A 19,439-nucleotide genomic window follows, 5' to 3' on the forward strand; every position below is an offset into this window, starting at 1 on the left:
AAATTGTGGTGCACACTTGTTTCTAGGGTTGGCAAGGTAGTATTCCAATATAGATTAGATAGGTCTTGGGTTCGTGGCTAAATCAAGGTAGCTGTTCGCATCTGGATTCAAGGGTGCTGAAATCTCCCAGGTGTTCTTGTACGAGTTTGCCTCTGAATGGTGGTAGTCTCAAGAAATCAGATAATATCATGAGACGTTTTCCATCTTAAGTGGCAAATCAGAAAATAGGCCAGTCTGGTTTGGATCCAACCAGGATCAGAACACTAGGGACAGGTTCAGATGCAGCGATCTGACCCTCAGGTTATGTCTGACTACCACTTATGTCAGTATGACTTACGTTGCACAGGGGTGTGAATAAGCCACCCTCCTGAGCAGCATAAGTTACACCAGCCTAAGCATTGGTGTGGACAGTACTGTGTCAATGGGAGAGCTTCTCCCGCCAACATAGCTACCACTGCTCATGGAAGGTGAGTTGATTAAAATCAACAGGACAGCTCTCTCCCATCGGTGTACAGCATCTACACTAAAGAGCTTACAGCAGCACCACTGTAAGCTCTCTAGTGTAGCCATAGCTTCAGTGTCACCTGAAAAGATTCAGAGTTGAGATTCTTATTTAACCTCCTCCCTTTTAGCTTCACATAACCCAAGACTAGCCCTGCAGCTACAGCATGTGTGCATATTGCCTATGAGAAGTGGGTTTCCCCTGCGTTGAATTCATGTAACTTTAGCACCCATGTGGCCAAGATAGAGTCTGCTCTGCAAGCAACTCCACCCAAGAAAAGGTGTGCACAGGAACGCAGCAGGTAAACTCCCTTCCACCCCAGAGGCACCTGTTCCAACCCCCCTGGAGTAAACACACACACACCTGAACATTACAATCAATATAGGAAAGGGATATATTTATTTCCAGAGGAATGGATGGAGAAAAACAACAGGGGAGAAGAGAGAGGGAGCAGTAAAATAGGGTGACTTCCAACACGCAGATCCACAGGCCCAGTGGTACCACAATATGAAAGGTAAACCCCGAGAATGCCTCTAGACTCAGAGCTCAGGAATCCTGAGCAGAGTTCAAGTCCGGCATGGAGTCTTGGGTGCTCCTGGTCATCTTCAGCACCAATAAATTTACTGCACTAAACCCCTCTGGTGCCCAATTCTGTGACTGTCTGCAAACCCACAAAGAGCAACAACCTACCCATTTAGCTGGCTACAACCACCCTCTTGATTCCCAATGCTAGGTCACTCTGGGCAACAATGATACTGGGTCTGGCTCTGGTTTGTCCTTAGGTGATTCCTCCTTGGCACACTGCTCCTCCTGGCTCCTGTCCTGGGGCATCCCCAGCCGACAGCTCTGCCCCTCCAAACCTTTGGGCAGGTTCTCAGCTGCTTCACTATGTCAATGGCTGCTTGCTGCAGCCCTTCTGTCTGGAGCTACAGACACGCACGCCCTGTTGCTCCCCCTCTCGCCACGCCCCTCGAACAACCAGGACTACTACTTTATGGAACCATCAGCACTTGCCTCAGGAAGAGGTTTTAAAGGAGCCATGCTCTCTAAACCCCAGGGGGGTTACATTAATAAAACTGAATGAAAAATGAAGGGCCTTCCATGTTAAGAATCGTAAATACAGACCTACTATTCAGGTAAAATACACACAAGTAAGACAAGCCACAAAAAAAATCATTTGGCAAGATCAGTAGGAAAATAAGGAAGAACTGCTGCCCTTGGGGAAAACTAACATACATATATATTTTTGCACACACACATACACGCCCCAATAAAAGCTCTCCAAAAAGAAGAGATCAAATTTGCCCTATCTTATACCCTGTGCAACCTCACTGAAGTCCATAAGGTTCCAAAGGGTGGAAACAGCCAAGGATTTGGCACTACATATGCTTTAAAGTTGCTGCTAACCAAAAGGTGGGGTGAAAACCCTAAGTTTAAAATTACATATAATAAGTCTCTACAGGGAATACAAGAATGGGCACAACTCAAACCTGAGCAAACTCAGAAAATAACTAGAAGTAGAAACAGGAAACTAGTTCAGTGAAAATTAAAAAAAACAGTTTGAACCTTTGCCCATCCTTCAAACAGAAGTCACCCCAAACCTTTTATAAGGTTTGAAAAAGTGTGTCTAAAGACTCTCTCAGAATCACCTCTTCCAACATGACCTCTAAGAACCTGCCCTCTCCAATGGTCCAACACAATCACAGTTCCTAATTGAAGTGGCATGGTTTCCTTAGGGGACGGAAGAGGAGAGAAAGAAAATGAATGAGCATCCCTTCTCCTTCCTTCAGCAATTGGTCTCACTTTCCATAAGGCCAGCAAGTGGCTTACTCCCTCACCACTACAGTCTCAGGATTCACTCTAAATAGGCAGGGGAAACAACCAACTACCCCTCCTGAATCCATTCAGCTTTCACCCATTAGGCTAGAAGCAAGTAGCAAGTGCTATATTTCTATGAAAACCAAGAACTCTCTTTTTTTTCCCCCCAATAGTCTAAAGATCCCATTTCTAGCCCTGTCCACAATTACCCCACCAGATACTGTTATTCATTTGGCAGTTTTACAGTTCATGATTACTCTCAACCTTATTAATTTCTCATCCATTATTTTTAAGTGAGCTGGGACAGCAAATTCAGTACAGAAGAATTCAAAAACAGGAGAGCTTTGAATGAAGTGATCTGACCTCCTCTCCAAATCTGTGCTACATGTTGTTACATTTTCAGCTTGATTACAGAAGAGACCCATAAACGTGTATAATATAGTAAGTCAAAAACAGAAAAATGAAAGGAAGATTAAACTAGTGATTAGTGACTGGAGATTTTTGTGAACATAAAAAGAGGTCAGTGAGGGAAACAAAAAAGCCTCTAAGAGATTACAGGGTTAATTTATTTTCAGAAGATGATGTAGACATTGCTAAAAAGGCAAATTAATTTTCTGCTTCAGCTTTTGCAGAGGAGCTTAAAGGGTCAACTTCCACAAAAAGACATATTTCTGGTGAGGTAGAAGACAGACTGGAAGAAATCAGAGCCACAAAAGAAAAGATTAATAAAAAGTTCCAATAACCATAGTCTAGATCCTTCTCAGAATCCTTAAGGCTAAAGATGTGGGGAATAATTAGGCAACCTAGATGAACAGTTCAGTTTTCCCTATTGTGTATTTTTTGTAGATTTTCTATACCTTCCAGAACTGTATGCAATATTCCAGAGGCAACCATATGAAAGCTTATAATCTCCCCAACACTCTTTTTTGTACGTCTCAGGGTAACATTTTCTATTTAAGGCATTGCATTGCGAGCACACTGCCTATTTCATTTGCTGTTTACAATCATTCCTATTTTTTTCCTGACTTGTTCCTTCCAAATAGGAAGTCCCTTTTTTAAAACAGACGTTTACTTTAAAAGACCCCAATTAGGCAACTCGGCCAGAAAACAATTCCAAGGTTTCAGAGTTTGTTTTCATTCCACTGGGGAATGAAACCAAGATCTTTAGAATTTTTTTTTCAAAAATATATGAGAACAGCAATCACTCACCCATGAATAGCAACAGTCTGGTGATTAGGTCACTCACCTGAGTAACGCACATCCCAGGCAAGTGTTCGATCACTGGGCTATTGAGTTGGTCTCTCCTGTTGGAGCTGTTCCACATTGTATAAATGACTACATATTCATGGGACCAGAGAGAGAAAGAAAGACTGACTCTATAACCGAGTGTTCCTCACTTCAAATCAGTCAGTGCAGGGACTTGAACCAGAGTCCCAAGTAAGTGCTCTAACCACCAGGCTGTTCTGAGGTGGGCGCCTCTCTCTTCCTCCCTGGAATTCCATCCCAGACCTAAGAAATCTTCCCAACTACATTTTCATAGAAACCCATATGTTTCCACAAAGCATTCCAGTTTCAATAAAACTGTGTTGTTTCTAAAAAGAAAAACGTTTGGCCAGCCCTGCTTACGTCTCACTCAACTCAATGAAACTTTGGCATATGCTTAAGCACTTGCTGAATATGTCAATCTTAGGTACTTATATGGCTCCATTATCATACAGTCATTTTGTATTTGAGCACCTCACAATCTTTAATGTATTAGCAACACCTCTAAGAGGGAAGTGCTATTATCCCCGTTTTAAGATGAGAAACTGAGACACAAAGAACCTAAATGACTTACCTAAAGTCACACAGGAAGTCTGTGACAGCAAGAAATTAAACCCAAGTTTCAGAATAGTGTCCTAACTACTGGAAATATCCTTCCTCTGAATATCAAGGCCTAAAAAAAATTACAGCTTCTATTATGAGACACAAAAGGTAGGTGAGATAATATTTTTATTACACCAACTTCTGCTGGTGGAAGGTCCAAGGTTTTGAGCTACACGAGTTCTTCTTCAGCCCGGGGACAGGAAGAAGAGTCTTCTGAAGAAGAGATCTGTGAAGCTCAAAAACTTGTACCTTCCACCAACAGGACTTGGCCCAGGAAAAAATTATCTCACCCACCTTGTCTCTCTCACCTCTTGTGATCAACACTGTAACACTGTAACAACACCACTTCAAACATCCCAAACTCTTAATGTGGGGCTTAGAACCCGGCCAACTACGTATATGAAATCTGAAAAAGGTAATGAGTCTTGCATTGTTGTTAGTGAGAATAAATGTGAAGGTTTAAAACATTTCTCTGTGAAGAAAATCCAGAACAGAAAATTAAGTATGGAAAGCATGTTATAGTAACCATTGAAAATGAGGGTTCCTAAATGCACAGAAAAATTATAAACAAGTAGTATTGCCTAGTACATTTCTGTAGTAGAAAAGTTATGAAAAATAGCTCGTGTGAGGTTTAGTAACTGTTTTTTAAATTAAACTATCCATTATTTCAAAGCATTTTTTACAGAATATAAATTCCAAGGACCCCAGTCTACATAAAGGACTAATGACCCATAAACTTTAATTTTTAAAAAGCTAAGTCAATTTAGTAGGAAGAACTGAACAAATTCATGCAAATTATCAAAATTCACACCTTATGATTCCAATACACACAGCATAAATTACCTATTTACTGCTGGAGAAATGTCAGCAAATCCCCCTGTGTAGTATGAAAGGTCCCAAATGACACAGCAAATGCAGCAGATCCAACAACATTGAACAAAAATGTAAAGTAGGCTTGGGTACAGCTAGTGAGATTTGGAGGCTTGTAAAACTTTAGAAATTTTTTGAAAAATGTTTCCCCATTATCTCCTCGCTGTATAGATCAATGTGTACATAAAAAGATTTCTCTGCTTCAAAACTGGGCCACAGTTTCTCACATTCTTTCTCTTCATCCTTCTCTCTCTCCTGATAGCCGAATGATAATGAATTTATTAATTTATATTCAGTTTACTGAAGATTTTTATGCAGAGACAAAAAACCATTAACACACACAAGCTAAAGGAACTGATTGGAACCAATACTTTTCAGAATACCGTATATGTTAATGCAATTATGCCATTCCTACCAATAAAACATCATCCTTAGGACCCAGTCTTGCAAGTGGAACCCTCTCAAGAGGAACCCTGCCCTTGTGTGGAGCCCCAGTGATGGTATTACTGCTGCCCAGGCTGGTGCAGGGGTTTGCTTGTATGTTCTAACTTGCCTTACACTTTACCTGGTGTCAGTCGATTAGGTGAAGAGTTTAACTGTAGCTTAGAGGCTACATATACAAGAGATGGGCTTACAGGCTGAGTATTTTTAGTCTTCATCCATATATAATTCAAAATGGGTCTCAATTCACATCATTCTGGAGGGAAATTATGACAGGGAACTCCAGTTGGTTGAAACATGTGGAGGGAGAGGAATTTTCACTTTTTTTCTTCCATTTTTCAATCAGCTCTAGCCCCTCTCCTGGAAAGAATTTTAATGCTTCTAGTCACGAGTGAATCTCTCATCGCTGCTAGGGTCTTGTGATGACTCACTGGACTATCCTACTGCCTATCCTGTCTCCCCTCCTCCTCTTCTCCCACATGATATCCCATTCCTCAGCACAGTAGTTTAGTACAAAGATGCAGCCCACACATTCAAAGTGAGGTTCCAGTGCCAGCGAAAGATATAATCTGTTCTGTCAGAGGCATATACAGACTGAATGTGCTGACTTATACCCAGAACATGCACAATAGCAGCAGCCTCAGCAGGGATCTAGGACATATTGAGTTTCCTATTTTGTCTGCTACAATAGTTAAGACATGGAAGGCTGGAGAATATGCACTGTAGAAATTATTCAGATCGGTGATGCTGTCGTGTCACTGAGATTGTGCATGCTGCAGTCAAAAGAGACCTATCACTCTCACTAGTGCATCCATCAAGAGCCAAACATAGTGACATAATAACACAATCAAGTGTCTATGTCCTGCAATATGAACATTGTTAATTTAGACATGTCTATACCACATATTTCACTGTACTACGAGTACCCATATCAATACAGTATTTTCCTTTAGCATCTTCCATCACTCCCAGCAACTCAAAGTGCTTTAACAAATTTAAGGTTAGCCTCCAAACAGGTCATACAGGAAATCTGTGGCACAACTGAAACGTATAGAACCCAAGTCTTCCTGCTCTTCTGCCTTAACTACATCGGTATCTTTCTCCCATTCATATGATGTAGAGCCTGCTTTTGTTCAAGTGACTGATGAGGCTTACTCGTCCATGGAATTTAGAGGTATTTAACAGATGCTCTGTACTACACTGGATTTGGCCTGCAGTGAGGACTTCACAGCCTGCTACAGTGTTTGTTGTGGTATGCCTGTTACCCTGAGCTAAACATAACCAGCTGCTTGCACAGGAAATATTCAAGGTGCTGTATTCTGTTGCAATAGCGTCTGATGGTGTTAACGCCTTTATGAGTGGTGTTGGTGACCACAAGATGAAAGGGTGGATACTGCCATGGTACTAATTCTTCCCAGGGCACCATCCATGGAACTGACCCAACTCAGAGGAGTGAATTCTGCATTGATGTCTCCCCACACAGGACTACGTCTCACATGGATGGTGTGAAGATACTGATACCCACATTTGCTAGAGATGAGAGGATTACGGAGTTAGTAAGAAAGTGTTTCATCTCCTGAAGGACAGAAAAGGAATCTGTGCAGTAGGTAAAGGTGCTGATGGAGTCCATTATGAAGACAGGTAAAATTGCTGGTCCAGCTCAGTACAGTTTATGGTAGGCTGATCTGGACAAGGGGATGGGACAAGCATCTCCTGGGGGGAGTGATGAAGACAGGTGTGCTGCAGAAGGGAGGAAGCTGATAAAGTGAGAGACAGACTCTCTAGTCAGCAAGTTTGCAAGGGGAAGAATATAGTGCTGAACAGCAAGAGAAGTCAGAGGCCAAGCAGTTGCTATGATGATTGAGTAGAGGGTGAACACCCCCCAACAGGACAGGAGCCCAGTGGAGTGGGTCAGGCCCAGGCTGGCGTGCCTCCAATTCAGTCCTAAAGGAGCTTATTCCTTCTAGCTTCAAGTTTTACTGTCTGCAGAACTCAGCCAGCAGTTCCCTTTCACCCTAGTGACATCCCACCATTGCCAAAAATCTGCACTAAGGATCATGGCTCTCTGAGGGTAAGAAGCTGCTGCAGTGAAGTGAAAAATGGCAGCCTTTGGGGGGGGCAGGGTGAGTGTGAGTGTTGGGGGGGCGGGGTGAGCTGTAATAATACCGTACTCTTCTCATACAATCTGCCCATTCCACATGACAGTCATTCCTACGAGCATTTGCCCTACTTTGTCAATTAAGAGTTTGACCATATTGGCTCCTTTGTCAGTGACAAAGAAGCCAACCTTAAAATGTCCATCTTCAAGTTATGTAAACAGGAATGGGTGAAAACCAGGCAGTATGTGTTTAAGGATGTGTGCTCTTTCTTGCTGAGAAAGCAGGGAGGAAGGCGACCCTCAGCAAAATTCCAGTTAGAGAACCCTTTCCAGTAGCCACAGCAGACTGGAATAGGTGGTTCATCACACTGCCTTTACTTCCAGGTAAGAGTTGTGAACTGGTTGTTTCTGCACCAGAATGCTCACTCCTATAGGCTGTGCTGATCTTGCAGGGGCTGGAAGGGGAAGCAAGCAGATTCAACAGAGCGAGTTGTGAAGGGATGAGGAGTTGTTAGATGGAGGAAGAGACTACTCTCTCCCTCAAACAGTTCTGCAAACATTCGACTCTTCTATGGCCATTCAGAATTTCCAAGTGTTCATTTATCTCCTGGGACTTGTTCCATCCAAAAAGCCAAGATAATTTCTACAAAAAAGGGGAGAGTGGGGGAGGGGAATCTGTAGAACTCAGAATTTTGTTCTGTGTTTGTACAGCACCTAGCACAATGGAGTCTTGGTCCAGGACTGACATTCCTACGAGTTATAGTATTATAAACAAAATATTAATAGCCAAAAAAATCATAACGATTAATCAAATGCATGCATGGCCTGCGGTTGCAGCAGTCATATTGAAGAGTGCTCCTTTCCCCTTAGGATAGCATTCTTTAGTTATTGATGGTTGGAATAAGCTCGTTTAAAAAAAGTATGGCCATTATAAACGATGGCCCAAATTCTGCTCTTGGTTACACCAATGTAACTCCATTAACTTCAACTAAACCAAAGTTACACTGATATATCTGACAGCAGATTTTCACCCTTTATCTTTACAAGCAAACGTGGCTCCTCTATGTTTAACTATTCAAATCACATTATAGAGATCCCAAATCTCAAGCATATATCTACATCTTGCTGCTGTATGTTGTCCCAAAAATGAACTGCTCTTCCTAAATGTACTTCTCTGGCCTGTTGCCTTCTGATCCGCCAAAAAAACAGCTTAACACTTAAACTGCTGGATTGTCTTTGAATGAGAGATAAGGCCACAATCTTGAGCACCTATGATCATTAATAACTCCATGGCACTTTTTAAAAGAGATAGAATGTCAATCCTAGTGTCCTAGACAAATTCTAGCTCAAGTAATTACAGTCTGCCATTCTAGTTCCCCTTACAGATTCAGTTGGATGCAGGATACCCCTTCAATTCATGTCCAAAATTTTTATAATTTGATTATTACTTTTAAAACCACAGTACCTAGAGCTCCAGCCAAGACTGGATGCCATTGTGCTAGGTGCTGTACAAACACATAGTAAGGAGACAGTCTCTGCCCCGAAGAACTTATAGAAATGTTTTCTTTTTCTGATGAAATAGGATCCAGTTCTATGAAAGGGCATGACCCTGCAGTTCTTACTCAGGCAAAACTCCCATCAAGGCAAAGAGTTTTACCTGAGCAAGGAGGATCATAGGAGCAGGTCCAAAATTATAGGTATATCAACAGTTTAAATTACAGTTGTATAAAAGAACAAAGAAGCTTGGGTGATTTGGTCCTTTTGAGAAGGTCTTGAATACACTGAAAAGCACCAAAATACCATGAAACCAATACTTTCAGGAATTTCACAGCAATGCCAAGAAACAGAATGTACTCATTGTGACTAATACATTAAAATACTGAAAATAAATTCTAACAGATTAAACAAGTCTTGTAGCAACTGAAAGGTATAGTTAAATCATTCCAAAACTACTCAAGCTTAAGAGGATGGCAATCTTCCCTATTATTAATAAGAACATAAGCTGGATAAGTAGACTGGGAACCCTATAAATTATAGTCAATATCAGTAAGTAGAATATTGTTTAAAAATATGTTTTTAATTAAAAATGATGTGACAGCCACTTCTACTGAATCAATTCCCTGCACGTGCTGGAGTTTTAGACCTCTTCTGTGTTCTCCAGCACACTTTCCAATTGACTGTCATTAAACTATGGGAAATTGGAATATGCCTTTAATTGCAAAAACCAGACCAAAAGAATCATGAAAATCCCTTATGCATTTTATATATTTACATTTTTGAAACATAAAACAACATTTTAAATCCTTGCTCATTTAATCCTGTGCTTTGAGGTCAGGAAATACCTACTATTTGTGCCAAATTGGGCTCCGATTATATGTGAAAATTGTCATGTGCAGAGGGTAAAGCAGGTAACAGGAAGCATTTCATGTTACCTTCAACCCTGAGTGTAGCTTTTAAAACATAGAACCAAATGTGTTTCCATGGAAATCTTCTGGGGGGAAAAAAACTAGAATCTGCTAAAATGGGGCTAAATATCATTTGTAAAAATAAACATCTCTCATAATTTCAAATATAATCTCCTTAAACTGTATACAGGATGCCCAAAATTGAACTCCTTCCCATGACTCTTATCCACCATTTGTAAGGAACACAGCTAAGCTGATTACAGTATTTTCAATTTCATTCTATGTTCAGCACATAAAATTAGGCTATTATTGCTGCATTAAAAATCTTACATAAAGTACCATCCCAGCTGCTTTCATTTCTATAGATAGGCTTTATTACCTGACTCCACAGTACATTAATAAACCCCATAACAACACCCTTTCAATAAGGTTGACAATGATTAAAATATAAAATGCTATAGCGTATTAAAATACATTTTAATTACATTTTGGGAAATTCTAAATATTTAAATTATTAATCACCTCTGTTTTTCAGGCCATTAGTATAATTATTAGTCACCAACACTAATAAATTAAAAGTCAGAGGTAGCTTGCCAAACTTTTGCTTTCATTTTCAATGAGCTTCTATTCTTAAAACTGACCAGAAATAGAGCAAAAACCTGCTAGTGCAACATAAAGCAAAGATCTCTTCTTGCAGAATAACTCAGACTCGTTACACAATGTGATAAACTGTTTTAAATAACCTGCCATGGTAGGTAAAACAACTGACTTACAATGTGCTTTCATAAGAGTGATGTACAATATTAGTTAACAATTAGGTGTAAAGGTGCTGTGTAACGATAATGCAATATAAAATGCAATACCATCCTCTCCTTCTGTGTTATTTTACATCATATCAAAAGCTATAACCTCAAAATCTATTACCATGTTTGAACTGGAAAAAATTATATACATATTAAAATTTATATTTAAAATATAATCAGTACTCTTATGCTAGTCCACTGGCAATTAACTGCATGTTAAATTTCCAAAAAATATTTGGTTTGCTTATGTATTAGGTAAACAGTCTATCCTCTAAATCCTGTAGAAAATCCAATAATAAACAGTAACACAAACTAGCCTACCACTGAAAAACAAACACTATGCTAGAAATTAGTACTGTATAAATCATGAGATCATACCTGATGACTTACAGATTGGAATGGCTCACCGGTTCCAAGCTGCATGACCTTCCTATTTCCAGAAACCCCCAAATATTCCATTTCCTATCTTATAAAAGAACATCACATAGCCATCTCTCTGTCAGCATCTTGTAAGCTAGTGAAGAAAGCATCAACAGCCGATCTGTCCATCGATAACTGCTGCAGTCATTGCCATCAAGAAATCGGATCTTAAATATATAGTTTCCTCTGTGTGATCAAAGGCATCCAGTATTCAAGGGGACTGATACAGCTATATCACTGATGCTGCTAATGCTATCTGAAAACAGTAAGCTTACTGCTTAAAGCAATCCTGCATCATCCAAACAGAGCAAGCCACATCCTTCACCTCTTCATTTGCATTACTATAAAAACTAGAGTGCCATTATGGATTTTGTTTTTATATCTGGTCAGCTAAAGGAGACTGATATTATGCAACCCAGTTTGCATTAGCAAACAGCAAACATGACATATCCAGGTTATGAAATTATATTTGCATGACCACTTCTCAACAAGCAATATTCCTATCCAGAAGAAGCATCAAAATGTGATCCAAGGGAAAATTACAAGAAAGATCATAAACAATTCCAAAGCAGCAAAGCATTTAAATACCTCTATGGCACTTAAACAGCTTTTTTATATAAATTTACAAATCTCAGTCCTTATTGAATGAAAAATTTTGCTTGCTTAAATAATTTTTTTGTTTCTTTTCAAGAATTTGCTTTCTCACTGCATTGTTCCATGTTAACAGCCCTGAAAACAGCATACCTTGAGAACATGTCAGTATTAGGACAGTAAAAATGTGTTTTGATACCAAACAAAACAAACAAACAAACAATCATGTATCTGGATTTGTTTAGTTTCTATAGACCTTTCAAGACAGCAAGACTTACAATGCCCATTCAGTAATTTTTAAAAAATTCATTAACAATACACAATAGTATTTTAACTATATATTATAATACATATGTTTTAGTTATTTTATACCAGTGCACAGCAGGACAGTTATAAAACAATTACTGTTAGATTAACATTAAGACGGATACTGAGCTAGAACAATGATACATGGACAAAATGTCATTTCTCAGAATTAAGACTGTCGACTAATCGCAGTTAACTCATGCCATTAATTAATCACGATTAATCGCACTGTTAAGCAATAGAATACCAATTGAAATTTATTAAATATTTTGGATGTTTTTCTACATTTTAAAATATATTTATTTCTATTACAACACAGAATACAAAGTGTACAGTTCTCACTTTATATTATTGTTTTTATTACAAACATTTGCACTGTAAAAATGATAAACAAAAGTTATGCTATTTTTCAATTCACCTCATACAAGTACTGTAGTGCAATCTCTTTATCATGAGAGTGTAACTCACAAACGTAGATTTTTTTTTGTTACATAACTGCACTCAAAAACAAAACAATGTAAAACTTTAGAGCAGGGGTGGGCAAACTTTTTGGACCAAGGGCCACATTGGGGTTGCGAAACAGTGTGGAGGGCCAGGTAGGGAGGGCTGTGCCTCCTCAAACAGCCTGGCCCCTGCCCCCTATCCACTCCTTCCCACTTCCCGCCCCCTGGCTGCCCACCTCAGAACCCACCATCCTTCCAACCCCCCTGCTCCTTGTCCCCGACCACCCCCTCCCGGGACTCCACCCCCTATCCAACCCCCCCTGCTCACTGTCTCCTCACCACCACCACCCCCAGAACCTCTGCCCCATCCAACCACTCCCTGTCCCCTGACTGCCCCCCAGGACCTCCCCCCGCCCCCGCTTCCCACTCCCTTACAGTGCTGCTCAGAGCAGCAAGACAGGATTATTGGAAAGCCTGGAAGGTGGGCGGACACACGCTGTGCTGTCCGTGCAGTGGTGTGGCTGCAGGGGAGGGACAGCATGGGAGAGGCCGGGAGCTAGCTTCCCTGGCTGGGAGCTCAAGGGCCATGCAGGACAGTCCCATGGGCTGTACTTTGCCCATCTCTGATTTAGAGCCTACAAGTCCACTCAAGTCCTACAAGTCCTACTGCTTGTTCAGCCAATTGCTAAGACAAACAAGTTTGTCTACATTTACAGGAGATACTGCTGACTACTTCTTATTTACAATGTCACCTGAAAGTGAGAACAGGCATTCGCAGGGCACTTTTGTAGCTGGCATTGCAAGGCATTTACGTACCAGATGCGCTAAAGATTCATATGTCCCTTCATTCCAGAGGACATGCTGCCATGCTGATGATGCTCATTAAAAAAAGGTGTTAATTAAATTTGTGACTGAACTCCTGGGGGGGGGGAGAATTGTATGTCTCTTGTTCTGTTTTACACACATTCTCCCATGTATTTCATGTTATAGCAGCCTCGGATGATGACCCAGCACAAGTTCATTTTAAGAACACTTTCACAGCAGATTTGACAAAACGTAAAGAAGGTACCAATGTGAGATTTCTAAGGATCGATATAGCACTCAACCCAAGGTTTAAGAATCTGAAGTGCCTTCCAAAATCTGAGATGGGGAAGGTGTAGAGAATGTTTTCAGATATCTTAAAAGAGCAACATTCTGATGCAGAAACTACAGAACCCGAACCACCAAAAAAGAAAATCAACCTTCTGCTGGTGGCATCTGATTAAGATGATGAAAATGAATATGCGTCAGTCCACTCTGCTTTGGATCATTATCAAGAAGAACCCATCATCTGCATTGACGCATGTCCTCTGAATGGTGGTTGAAGCATGAAGGGACATATGAATCATTAGCACATCTGGCACGTAAATATCTTGCAACACTAGCTACAACAGTGCCATGCGAAAGCCTGTTCTCACTGTCAGGTGACATTGAAAACAAGACATGGGCAGCATTATCTCCTGCAAATGTAACCAAACTTATTTGTCTGAGTGATTGGCTGAAGTATGACTGAGTGGACTTGTAGGATCTAAAGTTTTACATTATTTTATTTTTGAAAGCAGTTATTTTTTGTACATAATTCTACATTTGTAAGTTCAACTTTCATTATAAAGTGATTGCACTACAGTACTTGTATTAGGTTGTAATAAAAAATAAATATAAAATGAGAACTGTACACTTTGTATTTTGTGTTCTCATTGAAATCAATATATTTGAAATGGTAGAAAACATCCAAAAATATTTAAATAAATGGTATTCTATTATTGTTTAACATTAATCATGTTTCCATTGACTTCATTGTCACTGCATCAGGCCATTAGTGTGTATTTTATATATTGTATTGTAGCTGAAATATATCACAATATACATAATATTTTAACCGTCGAATTGATATTGAACTATATAATGTGTTTTAAACACATTGAGGTACCCGTATATGTAATAAAGGGACAGACATGCCAGTTTAATATACCATCATGACAACTTTATTAAAAACACAGGTCCAGATCCAAAAGGCATGTTTTCACTCTCCTGATTGGGGGAGGGGCGCAGGGAACCCCTTCAGCCTCAGAACTGTTCCAGCATTTGCAAGCTGCCATTGTCTCCTGGGTGGTTCTGCAAACCTAGGATCATCAGAGCATGTCACATCCACTTCTGCACCTGACATTCTCTTTCTCTTCCAACATACACCCTATACTGGTTGGGGAGGGGTGGAGTATAGAGCCAGCTACATCAGCTCTCCACCAGCAGAGGGTTCTTGTTAGGGCTGTGTTACCTTTGTGGCACTGAATCATAGAAATGTAAAGCTGGAATGGATCTTGAGAGGTCATCTAGTCCAGCCCCCTGCAAGATCAAGTATACGTAGACCTTCCTTGACAGATGTTTGTCTAACTTTTTCTTGAAAACCATGAGTGACAGAGAATCCCACAATCTCTTTAACCTAAATCTATTCCATGAATACCTTCAAGTTTACCTTTAAGGAAGGGAGGGTTTTTTTGTTCTAAATGTTAACTGTTTTATAGCATACACTGGGCCAGACCCTGGGCTGCATTAAGGCAGTTCTGTACCATTCCCTCAGAATAAAGTAGTGCTAAAGGTAGCATAACTGGTCTCAGAAAAATCATATAGGGATCTTTATGAGACTCACTATTGCAGCTCCTATGCTTTGTGAAGATGGTGCTGGGGGCATGGCTATTGAAGGGGCTTATCTGATAAGGCCCTAAGTCCTGAGATCACTGGCTGCTGTAACAGCCACTGGCAACTGGTGCAACTTGGAGCAGTCTCGAGGCTGCTCTAAACTGCACTAGGAGACCAGATCAGGCCAAGATTGGTGATGTGCAAAGTGGCTTAAAACAATACCACCTCTTCCTCAACTGTCACTGTCACTGGGTATGTCTGCACTGCAATTAAAAACCCATGGCTGGCCCATGCCAGCTGACTTGGGTTTGTTGGGCTAGGATTATAGGGCCGTTTAACTGGGATGTAGACATTAAGACTTCGGCTGGAGCTTGGGCTCTAGGAATCTGTGAGGAAGGAGAGTCCCAGAGCCCAGCCTGGAGCCCAAGCCCAAATGTGTACACTGCAGTTAAACAGATCCTTAGCCCAAGCCCCAAGAGCAGAAGTCACATGGCACAGACCAGCCATGGGTGTCTAATTGCAGTGTAGACGTACCCATTGAGCCTTGCCAAGTGTTCCTTGGCTTCAGCTCAGTTTCTGATCCTATGTATGTATGTAGTGTTAAAAACACTATTTAAATTCTCCGTAATGTTATGTTTGAGCTTTGAAGGACCTAATGTTATTATATTAAAATATAAAAGCCTTTAAGAATATACATACAAGACATCCTCTGGGATGCTGCAAAGGATTTTCTCTATTAAGAAAGGCAATTATTTTTTCACACTTCTTTTATTCTTCAAGAAAGGTAAATTTAGAGACCTAAAAAAATTGGCATTATAATCATGGAAATCAGGATTTCATTTTAACTATAACTAAGATTACTGAAACAGGACATTTATAAAGTTCTTCCAAAATAATGTAGAATTCACTTTTAACCAAATCAGTCCACTAGAACTGTGGCAAATAGGATATATTAATTTATACAAAAGAGATGAAGAGGATCATTTTGGAAAACAGGCAGGGTTACTTGCAACACAATGTGGACAGAACAACTCTTCTTTACCCGATATAAAAGGTGAACAAATTCTCAGTGCAGCATCATTTGGTTCAAGGGAAAACTTTTCAGCCTTTTTATAATACAAACATTACAAGATCATGCAATCAGCTGCTGCCATTTACAAATGTACTGCTGCACAAGTATCATATTGTGACCGATGGCTGCATAAGCACATGTAAAAGAGTATAACAGATCTTTTCATATACATAATCCACTGACATGACTCTCTAAAATTCAGCAAGCTTCTTTCCTGAATTTGTGGAAAAGGTGAAAGAGAAAAGAAATGGAAAATGACTGGATGAACCATACATGTTGCTAAGATGTCCATGATCAGTGCTCTGTGTCTGCACTTCCCATTTTATGTGATGAGATTTAGCCTAGCAATAGAGCTATAGCATCATTTGAAAGGATGAAAATACAAAGTTTAGCACTATAAGCACTAATGCAAGAACTGTAGTTTACAGTGTCTGTCCACAAAGAGTAAATAACCTCTCCCCTTTCCTTGCCAACTGGCCACTAGAAGGAGCCAGAATCTATCTGGGGACAGGCAGAGAGATTCTTTCCTGAGTTGTTTGCCATCATCAGTCTCCACACAAATTGTAAAAACAGTCAAAAGTATATATTTCATTTTGAATACTATCTAGTTACTGACACCTCTACCCATAAGCTGCTCAGTTTTCTTCTCTATGACACTATAACTACTATTTTGTAAATCTAGTAGCAAATAATTTTAGCTGTTATGCATAGTATATGCACTGTGTATAGTATCATCTTATACAGTGGAGATAATTTTGCATTGAAAGGCCTTGAAGTCAATGGAGCTACATCATCTTACACCAGCTAAGAATGGTCCACAGTATAGTTTGTGTGTCTGCCATTTTCCTTCTACACACAAAAATTGCAAATCCAGATTTTCCTTTGGTTTAGGCCATGTTTAGTGCCAGTCATTTTGCCTCAAGCAAAAAACAGTTTCTACCATCATGAGCTGGTTTGCACTTAGCAAAAGAACAAGCTGTGTCTCACAGTGGAGGCAAAAAAAAAATCTACCATTCAATTTGGTCTTGAAGTGACTCTTAGCCATGTGTTCAGCAGTGCAAATTTCATGATGGAACAGCTTTGAAAGAAGAAGAAGATTGTGCAAGTTCTGGAGTCTGGGAATCCAAAGACTGGGTGGGTGTTTTATCAAAAATATGGAGAGCAAACTATTTTGTAAGGCTGCTTCACAAAATTCTTTGCTCTGTTTAAAAAGTATAAATAAAGCTATTGTTTCCTTTTTAGATTTTATGTTGGACAGAGAAAGAGAGCTGGATGGAAATGCTGGTTCCTGGAGAAGGTGAGAAGAGCAGTATCAGGAGGGGATACAGTTATACATGATGGAAAAGGGCAAAGGAAAAACAGAGTGAAAAGGGAAAGGACTTTGGAGATGAAAAAAGGGGTGTCAAGGAAGAATCAAAATCTTGCACTCCCTACCCCAGCAAAACTCCCTCTGAAGTCAAAATAGTGTTGTCCCCATCTAAACGGCAGGATTAGGCCTTAATTCCCCAAAGTTTCTGCCATAAAGAGAAACGATCATAAGGTGGAAAACGTAACAACATTTTCTCTTCCCATTATATGCTATTCCAGGGACAGTGTCACACTATCCCCATGTCTATTGCCCTTAATGTGTATTCCCAGTGCAGAGTAGTACTAGTAAAACAGATGTTCAAAAGGGTCTGACTGAAAAGAAGACACAGCAGTGAAGTTGTAGTATTTAATGTTAATTTACTAACATTATTGTAAATGATAACATGCTATTTTGTCTACAATTGAGAAAGTTCCACAAGCCATTGGTTTCACGCTCAAGGGTTAGGGTGGAGAGGCAACTTACACCAATGTGTGTATGTGTGAGATTTCCTACTGAAGTAGCACCTGAAAGGGAAAGAATTAGGTTGTTAAACTGCAGTGTTTGCAACGGTTACAGAATGAACCATTCAGAAACACAAAGGAAAAGGAAGGACAGAAAAGGAAACCCAGTGATGTGTTAGACACTGTGCCACAGAAGAGGAAATAGAGTCTAGAAAAAAATACCTGTAACAGCAAGCACCACTGAAAGGCAGGTTAAAAGAAAGCTAGAGAAAATTGGCTTGAGATCCTTCTCAAGGTCAAAAGAACAGTTGCTTTTTGCAACAATTGCATCACTGGATGTAAGGAGACTGTGCATAAGGAATATCTCTAAAAAGCTATTGTTTATTAAATATAACTGCAAAGTTTGGGAAGAACATTGATAAAATAAGAGAAGGATGGAAGTGGGGAAGCACAGGCAAAACTGAGTTCAAGAATAAGGCAAGGATACACACACCCATTAAGTGACTCCCTTCTAGAATCACAGCCACAGCTTGACATAAAGAACTATGGCAAGCGAGGTGTACAAAGAATTTGCCTTTTTGAAAACACAACATATTTAAAAGTGCAGCAAAGTCTGGCTCAAAGTGGCACCTGTTTGGATTGCACAAGCTGTAGACTTGGGGATTCTTGCAGACTATGAAGTTCCAAAGTGGTCAATATCAACCAGAAACAACTCTTAAAATGGGGACCAAAGATGGGGAAGGGGAATCCTTCAACCCAGTAAAATTCAAGGCTTTGAGGGCATCTCAGGTGAACAAGAACATCTGCTTAATCACTCTGGGCTGAATGCTTGAAAGGAGTTAAGCTCCTAACTTCCACAGATTTCAATGGAAGTCAGGAGCCTAAACAGAAGCCTAACCCTTTTGAGCATTCAGGCCACTAGATATGAACCACTTTATCCATGGAAAAAATATTTGATGCCCAAGAATTCTCTCTTTTAAATGTGTACGAATAAGGCATCTCAAAGATTCGCAAACAAAAATTACGGAAAATTCATATATGATGGCAAGAGGGGAAAAAATCCCAGACTCAAAATCCATTATACTTGTTTTTATAATTCCTCATACTATAACTATCTTCATTCTGATATTCAAATGTATAGATGTGTTTAAAATGTGTCCATACCTTCCGTCTTGTGCATTTTGGGACAAATCCGACAACCCTTATTCAGTCCTTACTCATTTCTGCTTGTAACAAATAAATGAAAGGTTTGCAACCATTAGTTTAAAAATGGCTGCTTTTTAGAATCAAAAGAGTGTCACTAAACGTGCTAAGTCTGA

The 19,439-nt window shown here is 39.9% G+C and overlaps 2 protein-coding genes across 2 annotated transcripts in view; both read right to left on the minus strand.

The window, feature by feature from the left end:
- SLC4A10 (solute carrier family 4 member 10) overlaps positions 1 to 11,440 on the minus strand; it is a 169,356-nt gene extending 157,916 nt beyond the window's left edge. The window contains exon 1 of the mRNA XM_039494286.1: positions 11,182 to 11,440. Coding sequence (XP_039350220.1) covers positions 11,182 to 11,262 — 81 coding nt within the window. The 5' untranslated portion in view covers positions 11,263 to 11,440. The remainder of the gene's footprint in view (positions 1 to 11,181) is intronic.
- Positions 11,441 to 14,640: 3,200 nt separating this feature from the next.
- TBR1 (T-box brain transcription factor 1) overlaps positions 14,641 to 19,439 on the minus strand; it is a 153,831-nt gene continuing 149,032 nt past the window's right edge. The window contains exon 7 of the mRNA XM_039494285.1: positions 14,641 to 14,725. The gene's annotated coding sequence lies outside the window, so the exon portion shown is untranslated. The remainder of the gene's footprint in view (positions 14,726 to 19,439) is intronic.

This window comes from Mauremys reevesii, linkage group 11, assembly GCF_016161935.1.
Source record: "Mauremys reevesii isolate NIE-2019 linkage group 11, ASM1616193v1, whole genome shotgun sequence".
Lineage (NCBI taxonomy): Eukaryota > Metazoa > Chordata > Testudines > Geoemydidae > Mauremys > Mauremys reevesii.